The sequence below is a fragment of the Myxine glutinosa genome, chromosome 3, assembly GCF_964187855.1.
Source record: "Myxine glutinosa chromosome 3, kmMyxGlut1.1, whole genome shotgun sequence".
In the NCBI taxonomy this organism is placed as follows: Eukaryota; Metazoa; Chordata; class Myxini; order Myxiniformes; family Myxinidae; genus Myxine; species Myxine glutinosa.
In genome coordinates this window covers 101,387,503-101,412,759 of record NC_136263.1, presented here as the reverse complement: position 1 = coordinate 101,412,759, position 25,257 = coordinate 101,387,503, and the positions used below count along the sequence as shown (strand labels likewise).

The window sequence follows — 25,257 nt, the reverse complement described above, 5'->3', positions numbered from 1 at the left end:
CCATTATGGCGTCATAATTTGACAAGTACAAAACTTCTTCCGATCAAGATGAAATTTCTTGAGCATAATCTAGGTATAAATTGATGGAGAAAAAAAAAATGATGACGTCATCAGTCACGTGGTTCGGCCGCCATATTTGTTTAAACACAAAAGCCTTATAAACCACTGAAAACGCATCCTGGCGAGGGTCTGCAATCTCTGATTGCTCTTTCTTGTTTTAAATGTTTTTTTCATCTTTCCTCGTTTGTGCTCCTTTTTCTCATTTGTGCTTCTTCATTCTGACAGGTGAAAAATGTCGATGATGATGGGAATGAACTCGAGTCTGGTGTAATGGAGATTACAGAACTGGAGATCATCTTGCACACACGCAAGCGCGACACAGTGCGATGGCCATATTCAAGCCTACGTCGATATGGATATGACTCCAATCTCTTCTCTTTTGAGAGTGGGCGGCGTTGTCAAACTGGGCAAGGTAACATGTTGCTTAAGGGCCAGGTAAATGTATGGAATATTGTCAGTATGCTGTGATTGAATATTGCCTATTTGGCATCACCCAAGAGAACACATTTGAATGGTGCTTTTTTGAAATTATCTGTATCTTTACCTCTGCCACCAAAGGTGGATGGAGGTTATGTTTTCACCCCTGTTTGTCTGTTTGTGAACAAGATTTCTCAAAAAGTTCTGAACGGATTCAGACTAAATTTGTCGGAGAGGTTGGGTGTGTGACAAGGATGAAATGATTAAATTTTGGTGTAGATTCTGATTTGGATCCGGCTACTAGAATTTAAAAAAAAAAATTCTTCACCATTGGGAGATGGCACCAAAAACGACATATAGCAGGATATCTCAAAAGGTTATGGACGTATTTGGACGCAACTTGGTGGAGAGGTTGGGTGTGTGACAAGGACAAAGCGATTCGATTTTAGTGAAGATCTGAATATGGATTCGAATACGGGAATTATTTAATTTTGAAGTGATTCTTCACCTTTGAGGTGAACCAAAATATTTTTTTATATAGGTGAAAAAAAAAATTCCATATTTTCATATTAAAGCTTTGTTGAAAATTTTAGTTGTGGCCCTGACAGACACACACACGCACAGACGTGAATGCAAAATCCTGTCTCCCGTTGTGCGTTGAACAGGCTTATAAATTACTATAGTACACACATGCACAAAGTATAGCACCGACAGAAGCTCGACATGGGACGGACATCGACCATGTACATTTGATTACTCACAACTCTTGACCATCCCCACTCCCATGAATCTGGAAACAAATAAAAGGAAAGGTCTGTGGTGGCAAAAAAAACCAAATAAGAAATAAAAAGTGCAGGGGAAGAAAATAATAAAGAAAAATTATTCCAGCAAAAAATGGTGCCCGCCTTATGTTTGCCTAGAGCTGAATTATAACTTGAGCATTGTGCCATCAAGCCCGGGAGCTTTCAATGCAGTCGGTTGACGTTTTCCCACCGAGCCTGCTTGCTAATAATCAATTCTCCAACTGGCTGTACACTGGGTTAGACTGGCCTCTTGGTTCACTGCCATTAGCACCACCAGCTGGACTGTTGTGTTCTGCCACAGGACTGGACTGCAACAACTCCAAAACTCTTCACCACTTCAGCAGAACTTGCGCAACTGAATGAGATTCCATGACTTGTATTAATCTGTTCCCCAACTTCCCCCCAGGACAACGTAGGAATGCTGTATCAATAATAAAATGATTATGAATGGGATGTTCGGAAAAGGGAAAACCAGATCCATGTGACAGTATGGCTTTCTATTTTATATCCGATATAATTGGTTCAAAAAAGCATTCACAAAGGATTGATTACACAGATGTGACGGTGTGTACATTACTACAGATACCCAAGGGGGTAGTGTGGGATTATCACTTCAGTCTTTCATCTCTCACATTGACTTTATGCTGTAAACCCATTTGGTAGCATTAGCTGGCAGATGTCAAAGTTCCCATGGTGACTTTCGCAAAGACACAGCACGATATTACTGGCAACCTGCCAAGTTCAAAATCGCTACTCTGTCTGTTCACCTTTGCCTGTTCAAACTACATGATAAACACCATCATGATTACACCGATATATTCTGCAGAAACGATCCTAACGGCCGATCTGAAAAAGTTTAAAACATAACTAAGTTTACATGGATACGGATCAACAGAAGCTCGATAGAGAGGCTATATAATAACCCCTAAAGAGGGAAGAATCGTATGACAAAATAAAACACCACATAAAGGACATGTTTCTGTAATAACAGGACCCATCTTTGTAGTATAGCATTACACGGTAAACTGTAATGAGCTAACCACCACTGCAAATTTCTCAAAGTGCTTAGCAATAATTGCCTTGTACACGACTCTGCATTCAACAGTTGATGAAAGGTTGATCTCGAGATCCCAGGATTCTATTTTTTCTCTGTCTCTCTGTCTCTCTGTCTCTGTCTCCAAGCAAAACAGGATGCCACACTGTGTTTAATACCCTAATATACCTCCCTCCCCCCCAGCCCTCTCCCTTCCACAGATCTACTGACGTCCCTGTTCTCTCCTGTTGTTCTGCTTGTATGCTTCCCTCTCTCTCCCCCTCTTGTCTCCCACTCCCTTTATTATATGTTTTATGTGTCCATGCATGTTTTCATGTTTAATATGTTAGCTCTTACATGAGCCTCGATTCTGTATACCAAAAAAACCAAAAACCCAATGTCCAGGGATATCCTGACCTTGTTTGAGATTTAGGCTCGATTTAGAACCATCTATAAATATAAATGTCTGCCTGTTTGCTATGTATACACTCCTACACCTCTGCATGGATTTGGACCAAATTTGTCACAGGTGAAGGCTGTACCGGCCAGGTTAAGCAGGGTTTAGCAGCTCCTTCAGCCGCCGGGAAACCCCCGGAAAAATGATGGGGTCTACTTTTTCGCTGTTGCAGTTGGATTGAATAGTGCACCCTTTGGTGAAGTTGAGCACTACAGGGTGGATTGAATTTCCCCAGACAACTACCTAAAGGAGCATCATGTCCAGAGTTTATTGAAATATTTCCCATTCTGTTCCTCTGGGCCATTATTAGCCCATCCCCTGCACAGCAGGAAATGGGGTTGTGTGTGTGTGTGTGTGTGTGTGTGTGTGTGTGTGTGTGTGTGTGTGTGTGTGTGTGTGTGTGTGTGTGTGTGTGTGTGTGTGTGTGTGTGTGTGTGTCGCCATTTTTCTCAGATAGTAAATGGACCTTCGTCAAACTTTGAGGTACATCAATGAGTACTGGGGAGTCCTTTAGGAAAAAAACTTTTTGAAGAAAAAAAAAAGGGCATTTTTATTTCTTATTATTTTAAAATCTTTCGATAGTGCCAAACCTTTGTAGATATGTGAAAGGTAATATTAAATGATCCCCGACACCATTCCTTAGTGGGTGTAGGGAAGTGTTTTAGGACCCTACAAAATAATTGGGGAAAAAAAACAATGCTTTATTTCTTCAAAATGCCAACAGCATGAGAACAGCAATGGGCAATGTCAGGTACCCCTGCTAGTAATTAATAAACTCAAATTCTACAGTGGAACATCTCAAGAGCCAGATAGCTCAGAATCAAATACACTGCCAAATCGGCTATCCTGCAAGTACTTACTTGGGTCAACCATGCTTGCATTCTTACATCTCATGACTTGGATGAATGCCAACTTGACATTGGCATTCAATTATATACTTGGCATTTAATATGGAATATTTTTTTTTTCTTGACTTGGGTTTACTTTCTGAACTCAGTATATCAATCTGGTGAGTTTCTTTTACCCTTCGGTGATGTCTTTGTTGAAAGAACCATGTCACTGATTGTCTTTCGCAGCAAGAAGTCAATAACAGGATTATATCACAGGTGGCGTGACAAAATGTAAGGACAGGTACATTTGATGATTGGCTTCACAATCGGGTATATAAGGGTTGTTGCGTTCTGTATTAGTGGAAAACAACTGCTGCACATCTACAAAAGTTATTGCCGCTTCCTCTGGAGATGGTCCGTCAACTTGACAATGCTGTTTGTCATGGAGTGGTGGCTTTACGAAATTCTGGCATGAAACCGTGCTATTGCTCGGCAGTATGGCATCACTTAAGGTCAGGTGTCAAAGATCCTGAAACGAAATGCTCAGACGGGTGTCCCGACTCCAATACCGAGGCCAGGACGTCCACGCAGAACCACATGGAGAGATGATCGCCAGCTGCACCGGTTAGTCTGCAATGGCCGTACCAAGTCAGCTAATCGGCTTCGGGCTGAGTGGCAGCAACTGACAAATGTGCCTGTATCCAGAAGGCTAGTCAACCAACGAATGGTTCAAGCAGGCTATCGTGCCAGGCGTCCCCTGAGAAAGCCACGCCTGACCAGACAACACAGCCAGCGCCGATTGCAGTTGGCCAGAGAGCACCGTCAATGGCAGCCAGGACACTGGAATCACGTGACCTTCAGTGACGAGTCTATATTTCTGGTCTATCGTCAAGATGGCCACGTCCGAGTGCGCAGACAAGTGCATGAAGCCCACAACGAAGATTGTATCATGCCAAGAGTCCAAGCTGGGGGTGGTGGGGTGACCGTTTGGGCTGCTTTTCATGCAGGGGGCAAAACTGACCTGGTTGTTCTGAATGGAAACCTGAACCAGTTCAAGTACAGGGTCATTCTGGAAGAAACATTGCTTCCATTTGCTCGTGCAGCCTTTCGAGGAAACTTTGTCTTCCAAGATGACAATGCACGGCCTCATTGTGCTCGCATGATCCAACACTTTCTTGCTGACCGTGGTGTAGAGCATATGGAGTGGCCTGCCATGTCCCCGGATATAAATCCGATAGAGAACTTGTGGGCAGAATTAACGCGTCAAATCTACAACTTGGACCAGCAGCCTACCTCTGTGCGTGAATTGCAGCAGACTATTGTCACTGCATGGCAAGCGATTCCTGTCCAAACCTTGGCAAATCTCGTGAACAGCATGCCTCGACGTGTACGTGCTCTCCTGAATGCTCGTGGGGGTTACACGAAGTACTGAACTGTAATTTTACTGTCCGTAATCCCAGTCATAATTTAGCTTTTGTTTTTGTTGAAATTTTTTTTGGCTAATGTGCAAAATAAAGAGATACTTCTGGAAAACGTGCAGGAGTTTAACACAGTACTGTCCGTGAATTGAGTTCGATATCAGTTTACATCACTTTCAAGGATCAATTTATTTGCTTCGAAATGTCAAATGTGGTTTTTGTTTCTTTTGAAGGTCACATTAACCAAATCTAGAATAATTTCAACATAATTCCAATGAACTTTTGGTTCTAAGTCATCTTGAAAAGTAAGTTCACCCCCACAAAAAAAATATTCCATATTAAATGCCAAATCTGAATAATCAACTGTTGGGAATAACCTATCTGTGATGCATGGCTCTTGGGTAATACACTTGGAAGTATATAGGTCATGGATGTTACACAGAATGATTAATGCTTCTTGGGTTTTTTTTTTTTTCATGTTCATCAGGAATATTTGCCTTCAAGTGTACACGGGCTGAGGAGATGTTTAATGTACTCCAAGACAACATGCACTGCAGCCGCATCAACGTGCACGAAGAGCCTTCTCGTGACCGCCTGCATACTCGAGTTGAGACCGACGTGCCATGTACGCCTTCCACACCAGCAAGTACGCCGTGTTTCAATTTGATGAAAAACATTTTATAACGTGTAAATGTACAATTTATAAGGAAGAAAGGAAAGAATGAGGGAGTGTGATTTGTTTTTAAGGTGAATTATTACCTCTGCCACTGAAGGTGGATGGAGGTTAGGTTTTCACCCCTGTCTGCCTATTTGTCTGTCTTTGTCTCTGAGCATGTTGTCTCAAAAAGTTGTGGACAGATTCGGACGTAAATTGGTGGATAGGTTTCGTTTGTGACAAAGACGAATTGATTCGATTTTGGTGAAGATCCGGATCCTATAATTTTAAGAGATTCTTCACCATTAAGAGATATGGCCAAAAACGATATGTAGCATGATATTTCAAAATGTTATTGGACAAATTATGACAAAAAGTTGGATGAGTTGGTTATGTGACAAGAACAAGCCGCTTAGATTTTGGTTCAGGTCCGGATCCAGATCCGGCCTATCAGTGGGATACAAAACGTAAACGGTTCAGCCTGACGGAAGTATGCACTCTACCAAGTGCCGTTCGAGTTTCTTATCTCAAATTATCCCTGACTATCGCAGTGTGTACTTAATAAATGTGACTTTTGATGAAAATTGTAATAATGTGTAAATGTAGTTTGTGAAAGAAAATGTCTCTCTCTCATTTCCATACAATGTGGACAGAGTATTTGTGATGCTGAAGCAGGGTTATGTCAAGGATTATGCTGGGGACATTGCTGTTGGACAAATAATAATCTCATTTGGAGCCATTATTCATGTACACACCTTTGGATTGGGGGAGTTCCTCAATTGCGAAACTAAAATTGAAACGAGGAAGAGAAAGAACGATGATTATTATACAGCAGTGTGGAATTTGTGGGGTAAGAAGGAAAAGAATGGAGGAATTGGGAGTAAGTAGAGGGAAATTAAGCGGCATACAGGGAACATACGAGAGGATGGAGGGATCATAAACTCTCCCATATTTGCATGAGAAATAAAGTGGTAACCCCTTAGAAACAACTGTGATACAAGAGCAGATTTTTTTTTTTTTTTGTATACTCAATCGAGGCTCGTGAAAGAGCTAACATTTACTTCACAAACAAATCAACCAGACAAACAAAATATATAAAAAGAGGGAGCGGAAAACAAGATGGGGAGAGAAGGGGGAAGCACACAAACACAACATTTGAGAGCAGGGAGATGTGTGGAAGGGAGAGGGCTTGGGGGGAGGAGGCGTGGGAAGGGGGGGGGGGGGGAGGGAGAAGTATAAAACACAAGGACACCAAGGACTTCCAGGACAGAAGTTGGTATTTCAAAAAAGTGGAATTGGGGTGAAATTAGCGGGGGTAGAAAAGATCAAGATTTTGGATGGGGGAAGATAAGAGATGGTGGTGAACAGCTGTTTTAAAGACCTGGAGGGTGGAGTGGGATTGAAGAGAGTGAGGGAGTTTGTTCCAGAGGCGGGAGAAAAGAGGAATGAAGGAGTGAAGGTGAGCAGAGAGTCTTGATTTTGGCAGTTTGACCATAAGAGGGTTGCAGGCAGATCTTGTGTGACCTGCAGGAATATTTGCGGGACAGAGCCCAGAGAGAGCTGGGGGGGCAAGGCCAGAGAGGAGTCGGTAGAAGACGGAAAGACCACCAACCTGCCTGCGGTGAGTGAGTGAGAGGCCCTTGGAGTTAGCTTCATCGCGGGAGATTCCAATGATTCTGAATGCTTTGGTTTCAACAGCGTGAAGACGAGCTAGGTGTGAGGCAGGAGCACCAGCCCAGAGGGGAGAGCAGTATTCCATTGAGCTGTGGATGAAAGCCTTGTATGTGGTGAGGAGCTCAGGTGTGCCAAGGAAGGACTTCGCACGACGGAGGATGCCCAGTCGACGACTGGCTTTGGAGGCCAGATTTGAAATGTGGTTTTCCCAGGAAAGATCATGGCAGATAGTGAGACCCAAAAGCTTGAGTGACAGAACTTCTTGGAGAGGATTATTCAGAAAGCGGATGGGAGGGTTGTCCAGTCGGTCTTTTCGGAGAGACATCGTAAGAGTGTGAGATTTGTCAGGATTGAAAGACATGTTCCACTTGTTTGCCCAGTCTGTGATTTTGTCCAGGTCTGCAGAGAGTGAGGAGGCTGCAGACTGCCGATCTGAGGGATGAAGAATGGAGCGACAGAGAGTAGAGTCATCAGCAAAGAGATACAGCGGATTTTCAAGAGAGTCAGAGAGATCATTGATGAAGACCAGAAAAAGCACAGGGCCCAGAACACTGCCTTGTGGAACTCCAGCCTGAACCTGAAGAGGAGATGAGAGAAACCCATTCAGGGCCACACGTTGACTACGACTAGAGAGGAAGTCCGCCAGCCATGCGTGGAGATTTCCATGGATACCAAAAGAGGAGAGTTTGGTGAGCAGAGCGGGGTGCCAGACCGTATCGAAGGCACGTGATATGTCAAGGGAGACTGCTCTAATTTCCTGTTTGGCATTGAGGACCTCCATCCATTGTTGAGAAAGCAGAAGCAGCATGTCCAGAGTAGAGTGTCCAGGTCTGAAACCAAATTGATGATCAGAGATCAAGCCATTGGAGAAGAGGAAATATTTCATATTTGAAGCAGTGATGGATTCCATGACTTTGTTGATAATTGGGAGAAGGCTGATTGGTCTGTAGTTGCTGGGATCTGTTTTTGCACCTTTTTGTGCAAAGCGGTGATGTTGGCAGATTTTCAAGCAGATGGAAGATGACCTTGAGCAAAAGAGAGGGTGAAGAGAACAGCGAGAGGGAGTGAAAGAGCGGAAGAACAGGATTTTAGGACCCGTGGGCTGATGCCGTCAGGTCCAGTTGCAGAATCAGAATCAGAGTCGAGGGTTGACAGAAACTTTTCCACCTTGTCAGGAGGAAAGGACAGAGTCCAGGAGCAGCTGGGTACGACTGGGTATGGTGGGTACAGAGAGGGATGGGTTTGGTACACAAGATTTCGAGGCAAACACAGAGTTGAGGCATTCAGCTTTTTCACGTGCGGAGTCAGCCGTGTGGCCATTTGAGGTGAGGGAGGGGATGGAGGGGGAACAAACACCAGAAACAGATTTGACCAGACGCCACCAGGATTTGGAAGAGGGAGACAGATAAGAGAGTTGGGTCCTGAGAACGGAGAGATATTGTTTCCTGGCTCTCCTGAGGGTGGACACACACTTGTTTCGGGCTTTGTGAAAGGAAATGAGATTTCCTTCCGTTGGATTTGCTTTCCAGGAGATGAAAGCAAGTTGTTTCTGGGCAATAGCCTCACCACAAGAATCCGTGTACCATGGACGGGAGGAAGGGTATGCCAACAGAAGACGAGATGGGATAAATCTGTGCATGAGAGAGAGCAGTTTGCTTTGGAAGAATTCCCAGGAAGAATTTATGTCAGAGGCAGTAGAGATGGGAGACCAGTCCAGATGATTGATGGCTGCTTGAAGACCGTGCCAGTTGGCCTGAGTGAAATGCCAGACTCGTCGACGCTGAGGAGGCTCTCTGAGAATGGTCAGAGAGATGTCCATTTTAACAAGCACATGATCAGAAGAGCCGATTGGAACAGAAGAAGAGCAGCAGACATTTTCAGGGAAGTTGGTCATAACCAAGTCCAGAAGAGAAGATGCTCCGTTGACTGAAAGCCGGGTCGGGAAATTGACAGATTGTGTCAGTCCCAGTGAGTCACAGAAGTCCTTTGTTGAAGAGCCATGGCTGGTGAGAAAGGTACCCACACCCAGCCAACTGGCATGGTGACAGTTGAAATCACCACATATGAGGAAGAGAGAGTTGGGATGGGTAGATAGAAGTTGGCCCATATTCTCAGACAGCGAGATGTAGATGGAGTCATCACTGTTTGGTGGACGGTACAACATACATATGAACAAAAGGTGGGAGCGAAGGGGAAGCCGTAGCCAAAGGTATTCCTGGGGGTGAGGTGGAGAGAGGGCAGTGCAGGGCAGTGATGAGTACCACAAGCCTCACGTGCACATACACACCACCTCTGAGAATGTACCTGCCGAGAAAAGAAAGAAATCAAGTGAACAATGACAACTGTAGGATTAGCAGAGTACGTGAAAAGCTCAACAGACTACAGAATTCAATTTGTCTTCCACTTCTCAGGACATAAAAACACTCGTGTCAGAACAGCTGTCCACATAAAGGCACAATAATGTATGCATAGTAATCCACTGGTACATCAGCAGAAATTTCAATATCCCAGTTTCAGAAAACTCATGGAAACATGAACCAAAAGTAATCATTGAAAACAAGGAAGTAAAGATCATGTACGACCTGATGATCCCATAGAGCGTGAACATGGAAAACAAAGCACTGTCACCAGATATAGTACTCGCATACAAAAAGGAAAAGAAGGCATTGCTAATTGAGGTTTGAGTACCAGTGATTTCAGTCTAAATAACATGGAAATCAAGAAAATGACCAAATATCAAGGTCTCAAGAATGAAGTGAAAATATCCTGGAAGCTGAAGAGCACCAAATTGTACCAATGATCATTGGAGCAACGAGAATGACAAAGAAGAATCTCACAAACTACCCACAAACCATCCCCGGGAACATTACCAAAAACAAATTACAGTTGGTGGCTGTACGGGGCTCAGTGACGATCCTGAAAATAGCCCTCGGATCCAAACTGAGAACAAGAAAACTTCACAACTTAGCCCGATAATCAAATCAAGATCCTTCACCAAAACGGAGGTGGATACTTCGAGCCCTGGGAGGACTCCGTTCCACATTTTGAAACCCGAATATGGGGACAACCAACGGCACACACACAAATCTGAATGAACTCCTTTTATCTGCCCACGTTTTTGTTGAGAATAGGACAAAGTGGCTCTCGAAAGGAAACATCTCCAATAAATCCAAGACTTGCTGTTAGAAATTGATAATATTTGAGAGGGAAAGGGAGGGAGGGAAAGGCCAGGCTTGGAGCACAAGAGGGAAGGGAAGATTCAAAAATGTCCAGTTTTTATTTATGTAATCAAAAGGTGGCCCTTGGGAGATGCAGCAAACAGAATTGTGGATAATTTCACCGATCCCCTGGCCTAGCCAGTTCATTTTTGTTAGTTCGCTGTGACAATCTAGGCTGATTGTTCTGAGTGTCCCAGCACAGAAAGCCGAAATAGTGCATTGACACTACCACTCTTTATCAAAGCTGCTAGAGTACTGAAGCTCCACTGTTTGAACGAATGGCATCAGGAACTGTTTGCATTCATATAGTCTTTTCAATGGGACACAAATAATGAAATGTGAAGCCTTTCCTTGCAGGAAAGTCTGTGTTTGGCTTTGAATGAGATGGGGTAAAAGAAGATTCAACGAAAGATGTTTGAGCGCATGGGCATAGAAGAGATGGTCTGCCGTGTTTACAGATGTAATTTGGAGACGGCTCCTGATCACAATGAGTTTTGTGGATGTGCCATTTTTCGATATTCGTGAGAAATGTTACTTTATTTATTTAATTATTATTAGCCCCCATTGGATGTTGGTCCATCCGTCTGTGCGTCTGCAACCATACCTCGGAGATGTATGGACAGATTTTGTTCATGCTTGGCACAAAGACAAAACATGATGGCATCGATGTGCACCTCACGTTATTTTGCAATCTGGTCAAAGATGGCCGACTGGTAGACTGGCATCCATTTTAGTTGTAAAAAAAAAAAAACCCTGATATTGAACAAGTCCTCAACCTTTCCTCAGACATGCATTTACCGATCTTGTTCAAACTGCACCCAGATGATGAATGATGGCTTACATATGCACCTCATTTATTTTTGAGAACAGATCCAATATGGCTGACTGGTGGCCATTTTGTTACTTAAACGTGTCCCCAACCATTTCTTCAACATGCATGGTCCGATTTTTATTCAATCCTGGCACAAAGACAATACATGAGTATACATATTCAGAAGATTTTGTTTTGTCATCCAACTGACAGCAAACTGTTTGCCTTTAACTCCATACAGCAAAAATACTAAAGCCACAGTGGGGGGCTGGCATTTTATGTCTTTTTCTTCTTGTATATATTTGAATGTATGCAACGCAATTTTACATGACTGATTGTAGTACAAAGTGTTGAAGGAAATCAGGAATTTTTTTTTTTTAATCTTATTTTGTTCTTCAGCTTCTGGCTTGGGGCACCCATTTTCCATTGTCTCTGTCTTCCCTCGTCGTCTTTCTTATGAGGAAAATTCTTCACATCCATCAAGTCGACATGCTTCAGTAGGCAGTGCTCGTCTGCCTTCAGTTGGTGAAGAATCCACTCACCCTCTCATTGTTCCAGAAAAACAGGTACGTGAAATTTTGGAGCACATTGTATCAGCTTGTAGCCGAAGTGGGATTTTATAACAAACTTGCATATCAGTTATTATTAACATATTTGTGCTTGTGGATGAGATGATGGAGACTGGAGATTTTTTTTTTACATGTGCAATATCAAGAGTCATGGAAGAGCAAGATTACAGATTGTGAAATAGCAAAGTATTAACATTTGTGTGGTTGCGTCACATTTGGACATGAGCAAGGAAATGAACAAAAAAGGAGAGAGAGATAATGAGAGAGAGATGATGAGAGAGATGATGAGAGAGAGATGATGAGAGAGAGATGATGAGAGAGAGATGATGAGAGAGAGATGATGAGAGAGAGATTTTTTTTTTTTTTTTTTTTTTTTTTTTTTTTTTGTATACAAGATCGAGGCTCGTGAAAGAGCGAACATTAATCACACAGAAAGACAAACCGACACATAAAACTATAACATAGGGAGCGGTAGACAAGATGGGGAGAGAGGGGGAAGGACACAAACACAACATTTGAGAGCAGGGACCGAGAGACATGGAGACATCGAGAGATCTGAGAGAGGGCGAGGGCTTTGGGGGGGGGGGGGGCGTGGGAAGGGGGCAGTGGGAGAGGTATAAAACATATGGACACTGCCAGGACTTCCAGGAAAGAAGTTGGAATTTCAAACGAGGTGGATCTGGGGTGAATTAGCGGGGGTAGAAAAGATCAAGGTTTTGGATGGGGGAAGATAAGAGATGGTGGTGAACATCTGTTTTAAAGACCTGGAGGGAGGAGTGGGATTGAAGGGAGTGAGGGAGTTTGAGGGAGTTTGGAGATGATGAGAGAGAGATGATGAGAGAGATGATGAGAGAGATGTTGAGAGAGATGTTGAGAGAGCGAGATGATGAGAGAGAGATGAGAGAGAGATGATGAGAGAGAGAGATGATGAGAGAGAGATGATGAGAGAGAGATGATGAGAGAGAGATGATAGAGAGATGATGAGAGAGAGATAATGAGAGAGAGATAATGAGAGAGAGATGATGAGAGAGAGATGATGAGAGAGATGATGAGAGAGAGAGAGATGACGAGAGAGAGAGATGACGAGAGAGGGAGATGACGAGAGAGAGAGATGACGAGAGAGGGATAATAAGAGAAGGAGAGAGAGAGACAGAGGGGGGTCAGAGACAGAGGGGGGGGTCAGAGACAGAGGGGGGTCAGAGACAGAGGGGGGTCAGAGACAGAGGGGGGTCAGAGACAGAGAGGGGTCAGAGACAGAGAGGGGTCAGAGACAGAGAGGGGTCAGAGACAGAGAGGGGTCAGAGACAGAGAGGGGTCAGAGACAGAGAGGGGTCAGAGACAGAGAGGGGTCAGAGACAGAGAGGGGTCAGAGACAGAGAGGGGTCAGAGACAGAGAGGGGTCAGAGACAGAGAGGGGTCAGAGACAGAGAGGGGTCAGAGACAGAGAGGGGTCAGAGACAGAGAGGGGTCAGAGACAGAGAGGGGTCAGAGACAGAGAGGGGTCAGAGACAGAGAGAGGATAAAGAGAAAGGAGGGGAGAAGAAACGCAGTAACCTGCAAATAAGAATGTTGGCTAATGTATGGTTAATATTGGTATATATGGTCATGGTTAGAGATTGGGGATGAAATGAGATGGTGGTGTACCACCTACTTTGAAGTTCCACAAATGAGTGAAAAAGGTGGAGATCGGTAGTAAGCCTGAGTTTTAGAGTTTAACCAGGAGGTTACTGGAAGAACTCTTGTTTCCTGGAATAGTTGGAGAGGGCTGGATGGCAGAGAACTGAGCTACCAAAACAGGAGGAGGGGAAGGGGAAAAAACAGGCCATCCACCTGTTTGTGATGTGACTATAACACACCTTGTGCTTCGGCCTCATCATGGGATATGCCAATAATGTTCAGAGTTTTCGATTTAATGGAATCCTGGAGATATGCTGGGGTGCCATCCCTCAGGGAAGAGCGGCAATACATTGAGCTATCGACAAAGACCTTGTAAGCTGTCAGTACCTCTCATTTTTTCAAATGATCACTTCAAACAACATAAGATGCTCAGTCTGCATGATAGAGGCCAGAAGGTTCAAGAAACTGAACCTCTTCCAGTGACTGACCATGGAAATAGGGTTGTTCTTTTTTTTCATATGTTCGTTTGACGATCCTTCTGGAGTGAAAGGTTGAGACTGAAATTTTCGAGGATTGACCAACATATTCTATTTGTCAGGGAAACATCTCATCAATTCCAGATTAGCAGAGAGTGACACAGATGCTGTCTGCCTGTCTGTGGGATAGGTACGATAAGATATGGTGTGGAATCGCTGCAAAAAAATAGAGGATGTTCCTGACGAAAAAAAAAAACAAACAAAAAAAAATTTATATTATTCCTGACTTTAAAATTATATTAAAATTCCTTAAAATTATTCCTAATTCCTGACGATAATAAAGGTTATTTATGGAGATGATCAGGAATTATATAATTATATAATTATCAAATTATATATAATTATTTATGCTATATATATGCTTTATATTAATTATCGCCGGTTAATATAATGATCAAAATTTTTTTTATTGTTGCACAGTGTCATTTATTATCGAAATGTCTACATGTGCAAATATGTTAAAAAGAAGAGAAGATACTTCACCCTTGCATCACCAGCCTTGAGATGATATGGAGGTAATAAATGAAGTGTACACAGGCTGCATTCAGAAAGCCATGGAAAACCATCTACAGACTGTCCCCAGTTTTCAAACACCTGGCTTCCGAACATCCATTCATATTAAAATTATACTTTTATAACCATGTTTCGGTCTTGGAACGTTTGCTGTATTCACTTGAACATGGCCTTTTTGAACATACCATGCTAAGCCCTAATGCAGAAAATCAGACATCGAGAGTTAATTACCCATTCACACTGGCTTCGCTCCAACACTTCCGCCATTTCAAATGCGATTCTCTCCACATGGTTCCTCACTGGCATGAGACTGCATTTTCTCCACAGGGTTCCTCACTGGCATGAGACTGCGTTCTCTCCACAGGGTTCCTCACTGGCATGAGACTGCATTCTCTCCACAGGGTTCCTCACGGGCATGAGACTGCATTCTCTCCACAGGGTTCCTCACGGGCATGAGACTGCATTCTCTCCAGAGTTCCTTACCGGCATGAGACTGCATTCTCTCCACAGGGTTCCTCACGGGCATGAGACTGCATTCTCTCCATGGGGTTCCTCACGGGCATGAGACTGCGTTCTCTCCACAGGGTTCCTCATGGGCATGAGACTGCATTCTCTCCACGGGGTTCCTCACGGGCATGAGACTGCATTCTCTCCACAGGGTTCCTCACGGGCATGAGACTGCATTCTCTCCAGAGTTCCTTACCGGCATGAGAGGCATTGATGCTTCACCATAAACCCCTCTAGCTCGTTATCCATCATCATCCCTCATACTTCACATGCTTTATTTACGTCAATGTATTTATTCTTTTTCTTTTTTTTACACACACATTTAATAACGTTTTTCTTATGTAAAAAAGGGTTCAATTTGTGTTTGGGAACCAATTAATCACTTATAACATGTATTCAAATGGGATTTATTCTTCCGGTTTATGAACATCCAGATTACGAACCCATTTTCAAGAACACATTGTGTTCGGAAACTGGGAACTGCCTGTATTGCCGATCATTTCAAGTTACCAAAATAAGAATAAAATATCCGAAAGACAGATCACTACGACCAATTATAAGCTACGAAAATGGCTACTACTTTGTCAAAACCTTCCATGCTCTTGTTACGTTTGTGGGGGTAGATGATGGAATCCCATCGTAGAGATCGGACTGTACAGTTGTACAAATAACTGCCACATATTCGGCTGGTCGCCTCGGGAATTGAGGACCGTTCTGGCTATTCGTCCAAGGCTGGTGTTCATCGGCTACGGACACGACACTATTATTGATTGAAGGCTATTGCTCTTGCTGGGATTTTAAAGTTTTTATTTATTTATTCCAAATGAAACGTCCTGTTGTCATTCCGATTATTATTACTAGTGAAGAACCCATCCTTACGAATGGGTTAATCCCCCAGGATTGGTTTATTTCAGTGTAACTTCTAATACTGAGGTTATAACATATATTGTATATTATAACATGATTTTCTTCTTCCTCTTTAAAAGGCTTTCTTCAATTTACTCATCAAATCACTCCATTTCAAAAAAAAAAAAATCTCTTACAGTTCTTCCTTTCTACATTCCCTAAACTCACTTGCATTCCACCCCTCTAACGTTTTCAAACGGATCATCGACTTGGAAATCACAAGAAACTCATATTGCAAAAAATATTAGTTTTCAATTAATCGTCCAACACTTTCTAAAATCCCAACTCACCCCTCCCCTCCTAAACTCCCCCCTCACTTCTCCCCTCCTAAACTCTCCCCTTGCCGCTCCCTTCATAAACTCCCCCCTCGCCCCTCCCCTCCAAAATTCCCCCCACCTCTCCCCTTCAAATTTTCCCTCCTCACCCCTCCCCTCCCAAACTTCTCCTTTCCCCTCCCCTCCTAAATTCCCCCCTTGCCCCTCCCCTTCAAAACTCCCCCTTCCCCTTCAAATCTCCCTAACCTCCATTTTTCTCCAATTCTCCATTCTTCCCCCCCCCTCAAAGCAGCCTCCTCCCTGCTTCCTCTCCCTTCCAACTCATACCTCCACCTCCTCCACCCTTCTTCCTCACTCTGCCCCTCCCTCAAACAACACCTCACTGTGCCTCTTTTAATCACCATCAAACCTTTTGTCCTCCTCATCCTTCCCTTTCTCTGAACTCCTCTGAAATCTCCAACACACTATCAACAGCTTTCCCTACCTCCTCTGCTTCCTCATCTTACCCTACCCCTCCCCGCCCCTGTCTTGTATCTGATGCTTCCTCTTAACGGTATGGACCTCAAACATGTGGGGCCTTCGCTCAAACTGACTGATCTCTCCATACAGGTTGCTTCTGACAATCCAGACTTGATCTGCTCAACAGAAACTTTCCTCCTTCAAGATGTCTCTGATTCCTTAATATCTCTCCCGAGTTACTCCCTCCTCCGGTATGATAGACGTGAGCCTCATCCTGGTGGTGGGGTTGCTATCTTTATCAAAAACTTTCTTCCTCACTCTCCCTGCACTGCCCTCCCTCCACCCCACCCCCAGGAGTACCTCTGGCAATGGTGTCCCCTCCGCTCCCACCTTTTGTTCATATGTGTGTTGTACCGTCCAGCAAACTGTAATGACTCCATTTACTTCTTGCTGTCTGACAACATGGACCAACTTCTATCCACTCATCCCAACACTCTTCCTCATATGTGGCGACTTCAACTGTCATCATGCCAACTGACTGGGTGTGGGCACCTCTCTCTCGCACCAGCCATGGCATCTCAGCAAAGGACTTCTGCGACTCATTGGGACTGACACAATCTGTCAATTTCCCGACCTGGATCTCAGTCAATGGTACATCAGCTCTTCTGGACTTGGTTATGACCACCTTCCCTACAAATGTCTGCTGTTCTTCTTCTGCTCCAATCGGTTCATCTGATCATTTCCTTGTTAAAGTGAGCATCTCTCTGGCCATTCTCAGAGAGCTTCCTCAGCGTCAACGTGTCTGGCATTTCACTCAAACTGATTGTCACGGTCTTCAAGCAGCCATCAATCATCTGGACTGGTCTCCCATCTGTACTGCCTCTGACATCAACTCATCCTGGGAATTATTCCAAAGTAAATTGATCTCTCTCATGCACAGACTCATCCCATCTCGTCTTCAGTTGTCATAGCCTTCCTCCCGCCCATGGTATGCTGAATCTTGTGGTGAGGCAGTTGGCCTGAAACAACTTACCTTCGCGTCCTGGTAGGCAAAATCCAACTGAAGGTAATCTCAGTTCCTTTCACAAAGCTCGGAACAATTGTGTGTCTATCCTCAGGAGAGCCAGGAAACAATATCTCTCCAATCTCAAGACTGAACTCTCAAACCTATCTCCCTCTTCCAAATCCTGGTGGCGTTGGGTCAAATCTGTTTCTGATGATTATTCCCCCTCCATCCCCTCCCTTACCTCAAATGGTTACACAGCTGACACTGCACGTGAAAAAGCTGAATGCCTCAACTCTGTGTTTGCCTCAAAATCTTGTATCCCAAACCCATCTCTCTCTGTACCCACCTTACCTTGTCGAACCCAGCTGCTCCTGGACTCTGTGTCATTCTCTCCTGACAAGGTGGAGAAGTTTCTGTCAAACCTTGACTGATTCTGCAACTGGACCAGACGGCATTAGCCCATGGGTCCTAAAATCCTGCTCTGCTGCTCTTTCACATCCTCTCTCTGTTCTCTTCGCCCTCTCTTTTGCTCAAGGTCATCTGCCAGCATCTTGGAAATCAGCAAACATTACAGCTTTACACAAAAAGGTGCAAAAACAGATCCTTGCAACTACAGATCAATCAGCCTGCTTCCAATTTATCAGGAAGGTCATGGAATCCATCATTGTTTCTGATATTAAATCCTTCCTCTTCTCCAATGGCCTGATCTCGGATCATCAATTTGGATTCAGACCAGGTCATTCTACTCTGGACATGCTGCTTCTGCTGTCTCAACAATGGATGGAGGTCCTTGATGCCAAACAGGAAATCATAGCCGTCTCCCTTGACATATCACGTGCCTTCGATACCATCTGGCACCCCGCCCTGCTCACCACTCTCCTCCTATGATATCCATGGAAGCCTCCATGCATGGCTCGAGGACTTCCTCTGCGTTTGCAGTCAACTTCTGGCCCTGAATGGAATTCTCTCATCTCCCCTTCCTGCTCAGGCTGAAGTTCCCCAAAGCAGTGTTCTGGGCCCTGTGCTTTTTTTGGTCTTCATTAATGATCTCTTCGACTCTCTGGAAAATCTTCTCTATCTCTTTGCTGATTATTCCACTCTCTGCCGCTCCATATCTTAACCCTCAGTTCGACAGGCAGCAGCTTCCTCACTCTCTGCAGACCTGGACAAAATAACAAACTGGTTAAACAAGTGGAACATGTCTTTCAATCCTGACAAATCTCACACTCACTTTGTCTTTCTGTAAAGAACGTCTGGAAAACCCTCCCATCTACTTTCTCAACATTCCTCTTGAAGAAGTTCTGTCACTCAAGCTTTTAGGTCTCACTATCTGCCATGATCTTTCGTGGGAAAACCACATGTCCAAACTGGCCTCCAAAGCCAGTCGTCGTCCTTTCTGGGCACCTCTGAGCTCCTCACCACATACAAGGCTTTCATCTGCAGCTCAATGGAATACTGCTCTCCCCTCTGGGTTGGTGCTCCTGCCTCACACCTAGCTCGGCTTCACGCGGTTGAAACCAAAGCATTCAGAATCATTGGTATCTCCAGTGATGAAACTGATTCTGCGGGCCTTTCTCTCTCTCACCGCAGGCAGGTCTGTCTTCCACCGACTCCTCTCCGGCCTAGCTCCCCCTGCTCTGTCTGTGCTCTGTCCCCCAAATTTTCCTGCTGGGCACTCAAGATCTGCCAGCAACCCTCTTCTGGTGAAACTACCAAAATCAAGGCTCTCTGTTCACCTTCACTCTTTCATTCCCCTTTTCTCCCGCCTCTGGAACAAACTCCCACACTCGCTTCAATCCCACTCCCCCCTCCAGGTCTTCAAAACAGCTGTTCCCCACAATCTCTTATCTTCCCCCATCCAAAACCTTGATCTTTTCTACCCCCGCTAATTCACCCCAGATACACTTTTTCGAAATTCCAACTTCTGTCCTGGAAGTCCTTGCAGTGTCCATATGTTTTATACCTCTCCCACCTCCCCCCAAGCCCTCTCCCTCCCACAGTTCTCTCAATGTCCCTGCTCTCAAATGTTGTGTTTGTGTCCTTCCCCCTCTCTCCCCATCTTGTCTACCACTCCCCTTATTTTGTGTTTTATGTGTCGGTTTGATGATGTTTTAATCAAATGCCTTATCCTAAAAATCTGAAATTTCATGCACATGATCTATGACCCATTTACATTGAAATATTAAATTCACATAGGTCACATGGTTTGGCAGCCATATTGGATTTAACCCAAAACCTTTAAAAAAAAATCTTCTTCCAAACCACTGAAGCAATCGACTCGAAACTTTATGAGTGTCATCGACTAGGTATGTCGATTAATATTTGATCAGGAAAACGTAATCGGTCACATGGTGTGGCAGCCATATTTGTTTTGAAGGAAAATATAAAATAATTATATCTCAGAAACCGCTCACCTCATCGATGCGAAACTTTACAAATGTCATCTAACAACATTGCTGCATATAGTTTGAAATGTATCATGTCGTATGCCACGTGGTTTGGCAACCATATTGGATAGAAAAACGAACCTTATCCGATCAACAGGAAACTTCTCAAACATGATCCCCTACTCATACACATGCAGAGTGTACTTTAAAAAAAAGAAGTAATATGTCACGTGGTTTGGCAGTCATATTAGCTTCAAAGCCGATATTTAAAAAAAAAACCTTTCACCTATCGATCGATGTGAAAACATGTCTGGTTAAAAATGTGATAATTAAGAACAGCTGAAGGGATTTAAGTCAAACTTGTTTATTGTCAGGACAGTCAACGAGGGCATCTACCCGTTGTCACGGGCATGGACTACATGGAGGCATATTGGCGACGCAGTTGCATGGCTCTATTTTACTGCTTAAAGCCTTCCCGTTCCCCTCTCCCCTCCCCCATAACTACATCCAGCAGCTTTCAACTCATCCTGTCCAGCAATTTGGGAATGCATATAATACATACATACATACATACATACATACATACATACACATACTATCAAGAGCAGATCCTGGCAGAGTGTTATTACCAAGGAAAGTAATTCCAAGACTCAGTCATTCTGCAAATGATGGAACCATAGATGGTTGTTTTTGCATTGGTTCGGTATTAAACGTAATGGAATGCCATTTTAAAGTATACAGTTAAATTTGTACTGTTGTTTACTTTAAAGAATAAGCTGGAAACAAGAATTTGAATGTTTGTTTTCTGCACTGTGATGCAGGTGCATACCTATGTGAACACGTCAAATGTGCAAGACGAGCTGACTTCACGGCCGGCTGTTCTTGCATATCCTGTAACTGAAGATGGGGAGCACTTGCTTGACGATGTTCAAATACGGTGTAGTGAAGAAACTGAGCAACCTTGCATTAATGAGTTTAGTGCTGAGGTGCAGCTAGAACCACAAAGTGTGAAGTTTGTACTTGGCCCAACACCAGCTCAGAAACGTGAACAAGAGAAGCGACGGCGATATGAACAGGAGAATAGGATATTGTCAGCATCATTAATGGGGAAGAACAGCAGAGGAGCACAATTGGTATATGAAAATCTCAATGGCCTCGTGCCTCCGTTGCAGGCGTGCCCACCATGCTGTTCAGCACCAGATGAATCCAATTGCATGGTAGCTGTATCAAGCAGGGCTCTACAAAACTATGAGAATTGGCCAGCTTTACCACCAGTATGGGAAGAGCCAGTCCTTCCAAAACCTGTGCTCTACAATGGATTGCACACGAGCTTAGAGCTGGACATGTCTGGCAATACTGATGATAACAGTTCTAAGACCTTACATGATAATGGACTTCTTGAGAACAATGCAGACTTTTTGGAAAAGTGTGATGATCCACCAACAGTGTTCAGTTTTGAGTTGAAGCGATGCAGGTTGCCAGTAGCTGCAAATGGGAATGGGGGAGGAAGCAGGACAATAGCTTCTGCACTCAACTACATCCAAATAGAATTGGAGGAAGGAGGCAGCAGTGAGAGTGAGGGCATGCCACCACGCACGCCACGTACACCTGTCACACCTTTACCTCCTCAAACGCCAACACGCCACAATGAGTTGTATGCCACAATTGACCTTGAAAAAACAGCAGCCATGTCTAGCCTTCAGCGTGCACTTCCTCGAGACGATGGCACAGTGCGGAAGACACGCCATAACAGCACTGACCCTCCAATGTGACTTTTTAGTGTGATGGCTTGTTCACTGAATTATTTTGCAGGAAAACAATGCTGAGTGCTGCTGGATTATGCATTTAACATTGCCATGATGTTCTATGAACCAGGCTTTTTAGCTGCAGCATATGGGCTCTTAAACTCAAGCTTATGCACATTAGCTACTGCTATATGCGATACTTTTATGCTGTGAATTAAGTAGTTATATTATTACTGCTGTGCTATTCCGAATTCATTACAAATGAGAATTTTTATTTTCTTCAAAATGCAATGACTTGGGTGTGATGGGGAAGGAATTTGTGCGATGGCTAATTCTTATGGACCTATAACCGTTAAATATGCAGCTATCTGTCAATATATCCTCTATATCTGCTTTTCTCATTCCCTTCACACCTATTACCTTCCCTCCATCCGTTTTCCCCAATCCCACTACCTTTGTGTTCCTTTCCATTTTCCTGAACTGCCCTTATTTTTTGACGGCACCAAAACTCAAATGTTTTGCATCATTAGGTCATCTCATCCTGAGTCTCGAAGAGATGAACCTATGAAATGGGTGGTGATGTCCATCTGTTAACTTTTTGCGATTTTTGCTCCTCCTCCCTCATCACCCGGCTGATTGTTCTGAAACTTAACACATGGATACAAGACAGTAGAGCCCACACAATCGCTCAGGCTTCGATTTTTGTTTTTCGATTTTGGATCATGCGGGCTCCCGGGGAGTGGGGGAGTTACCCCCTGAAACTTCAGATCCCTACTCTTTCCTTAGTTTTCAACCGATTGCTCTGAAACCCAATACAGCCCTTCTACCCAATGGTCTGCAGGATTACCCAGTCTTAGATTTTTCGATTTTGTATCAGGAGAGCTCCCACGGCATCCCCCTAAATCAGCAGAGGTCTGAACTACAACCTTAAGAGATGACCGCCAGTCCACTCTGGGCTATTTTTTTAAATTATAGCACTGTTTTTTAATGGGCATTTAATAGTCCACTTTTCCACCCCAGACACAGTGTTCGCGATCATTTGCTGGAACTTGGGCTGCAGAAATTAAAAACCAGGTTGTAATAGTTGTTTGCATCTGGCTGAAACCTCTTCCACATCCACTTCTGCCCTCTCTGTTATCCTTCCCAGCAGCCCTCCCTTCGGCTCCTATGTCTATCCCACTCATAATCTGTCCATCCCCATTCATTTATCCTGCTCTCATAGCCGTTGCTCTCCTCCCACCGTCTGTCTCTTAAGGCTGTATTGTCTCGGTCTCTGTTACTCCTCCCCCCATCACTCTGTGGATCTCAAACATTGGAAGTCTTCAAACAAACTTCTCAGATATCTCTATCCAGGTTTCTGCTGCATCTCCTTACATTATCTGTGTCTGAGAGAAACCTTTCTCACACAAGATGTCCCCGAGTCATCTGTCTCCCTGTATGGCTACTCTCATCCCGTGCTTTGACAGACCAACTCTCGTCTTAGTGGTGGTGTTTATATTTCCCTTCCCGACTGCACCTGACCCCAAAGAGCATTTTTGCCTTTTTGTACATCTCTGTAACAACCTATTGTTTGGCAAGGGATATTAGTCTGGTCTCAAAAGGACCCTCTCCCTCCCAAACTGGTCCATTATCTCATCGGCTCTTGACATCAACAGTTCCTGGAATATTTTCCTCAACAACTGCTTTCTCCCCTTCCCAGTTCATCCCTGCGCATTTCCAACTGGCCTATTCAACAAACATCGTGTGAACATCGCTTATATTCTCTACTTGGAAGGCAAACCAAATTGATGGGAACCTAAAGTCCATCCCCACAGCCTGCAACCAGTGTTTATCAATCATTCCACGAGCCCAGCATCAAGATCAATTGTGGGCAAAACCTCAAGTCTCTCACCAACTTCGAGAAACTGATGACAGCTAAACAAGACTGTCTTCAGTACACATTCCCATTACGTACATTCACTCCGAAAGGATGAAGTCATGTTGGACCTTGCTTTGGATTTTGGAGGGAAAAAGCAAAATATCTTGATGCTATATTTACTGAAAATGTCAAGCTTCCTAATCCGTCCCTTCCCCTTCCCACACTTTCCCACAAAATAGACTCCTCAATGTAGCACGTGGACTTCTGCTCCATTAAGGTGGAGCTTGGAGAAGCTCTCTGTAACTCTTTCCTCCACCTCAACAACTGGACCCTGGTGTTGTTACCCTGCGCTCGCGAAGCGAAAGGCAGGGTTAAGCATTCGGGTACGTACGTGCGTGCGTGTCTGCATTTAAAAAATTCATTTTCTCGGCAACCGTTGGTCCGATTGACATTAAATTTTCACCATAGGAGGGCCTCCTCCTGTAGAATATTTTAGTGAATATTAAGACGTCACAGGTCAAGTGGTATGGGCGCCATCTTGGAAAAAACAAAAAAAATTGCACCTCTATATCTCAAAAACCGCTGCACAGAAATAATTGAGAGGTCTCGTTGCAAAGAACTCTCCATGCGGAAGAACATATGTGAAAGATGACGTCGTAGGTGCCACCGTCATAGGTTTGGCAGATATATATAATTAAACGAAAATATTTTAAAAATTTATAACTCTTGAACTGCTTCATTGATCGACGTGAAACTTTATATTATAGTAGAGATAATGAAGTATAACCAGTGTGCAAAATTTCAAGATGATTGGATGTTACGGTCTGGAAGCTAGAAGTTGCTATTGTGTGAAGAAGAAGAGTTCTAGAGAAGGGCATGGAATTAATTATCACACTGCACATGACGAGCAGGCAAAGTACGGAGCGACCTCACGGGGTCATTTTGACCTCAAATAAAATTCTGATTTCAGATTTGTCAATCGCTGAGGTATATTAACACACGACCAAAACAGATTTGGCGAAATTCTGACGATTCTTGACAAATATAACATTTGTGTCTGCATTTCAGTAAAGTAAAGTGTGTGCCATGTCAGCATTTTAAAAATTGAAACGTGGCTCATTGTAAATAACTCCATATGGGGAATAGGTGTTGTTAACGATGACGTCATTGGTGCCATAATTATGACGTCATAATTCGACGGACAACTCTTCGTCTGATCAGTTTGAAATTGATTGAGCATGATCTGTGCAACAATTATTTAGAGAATATAAATTTATGATGTCATCGCTCACGTGGTCTGGCAGCCATATTGGATCAAAAAATAAGAAACGTTCAAAAATAGAAGAGTTGGCTCACACTAAGTTGACTGTGCAGGGTAAGTATTCTATGAATACCACCTAGTTGTCACTGTAATCTTCAAAAATTGTGCTTCAGCCAAATCCTCTCCTTTGTCCTAACTTCTTCTCCAGGTCTTTCTCAGTCGGATGGTCTCCTGCCTTCATC

The 25,257-nt window shown here is 43.8% G+C and overlaps 1 protein-coding gene across 2 annotated transcripts; it reads left to right on the top strand.

The window, feature by feature from the left end:
* Window positions 1-285: 285 nt before the first annotated feature.
* LOC137423316 (fibroblast growth factor receptor substrate 2) lies at window positions 286-24,450 on the top strand (the record flags this gene model as incomplete). Of its 2 annotated transcripts, none has more annotated exon segments than XM_078774334.1 (4): window positions 286-472; window positions 5,506-5,664; window positions 11,776-11,942; window positions 20,973-24,450. In XM_078774334.1, coding segments are annotated over 4 exon segments (1,464 nt in total), but the record flags the coding sequence as incomplete, so codon positions are not given.
* Window positions 24,451-25,257: the final 807 nt, after the last annotated feature.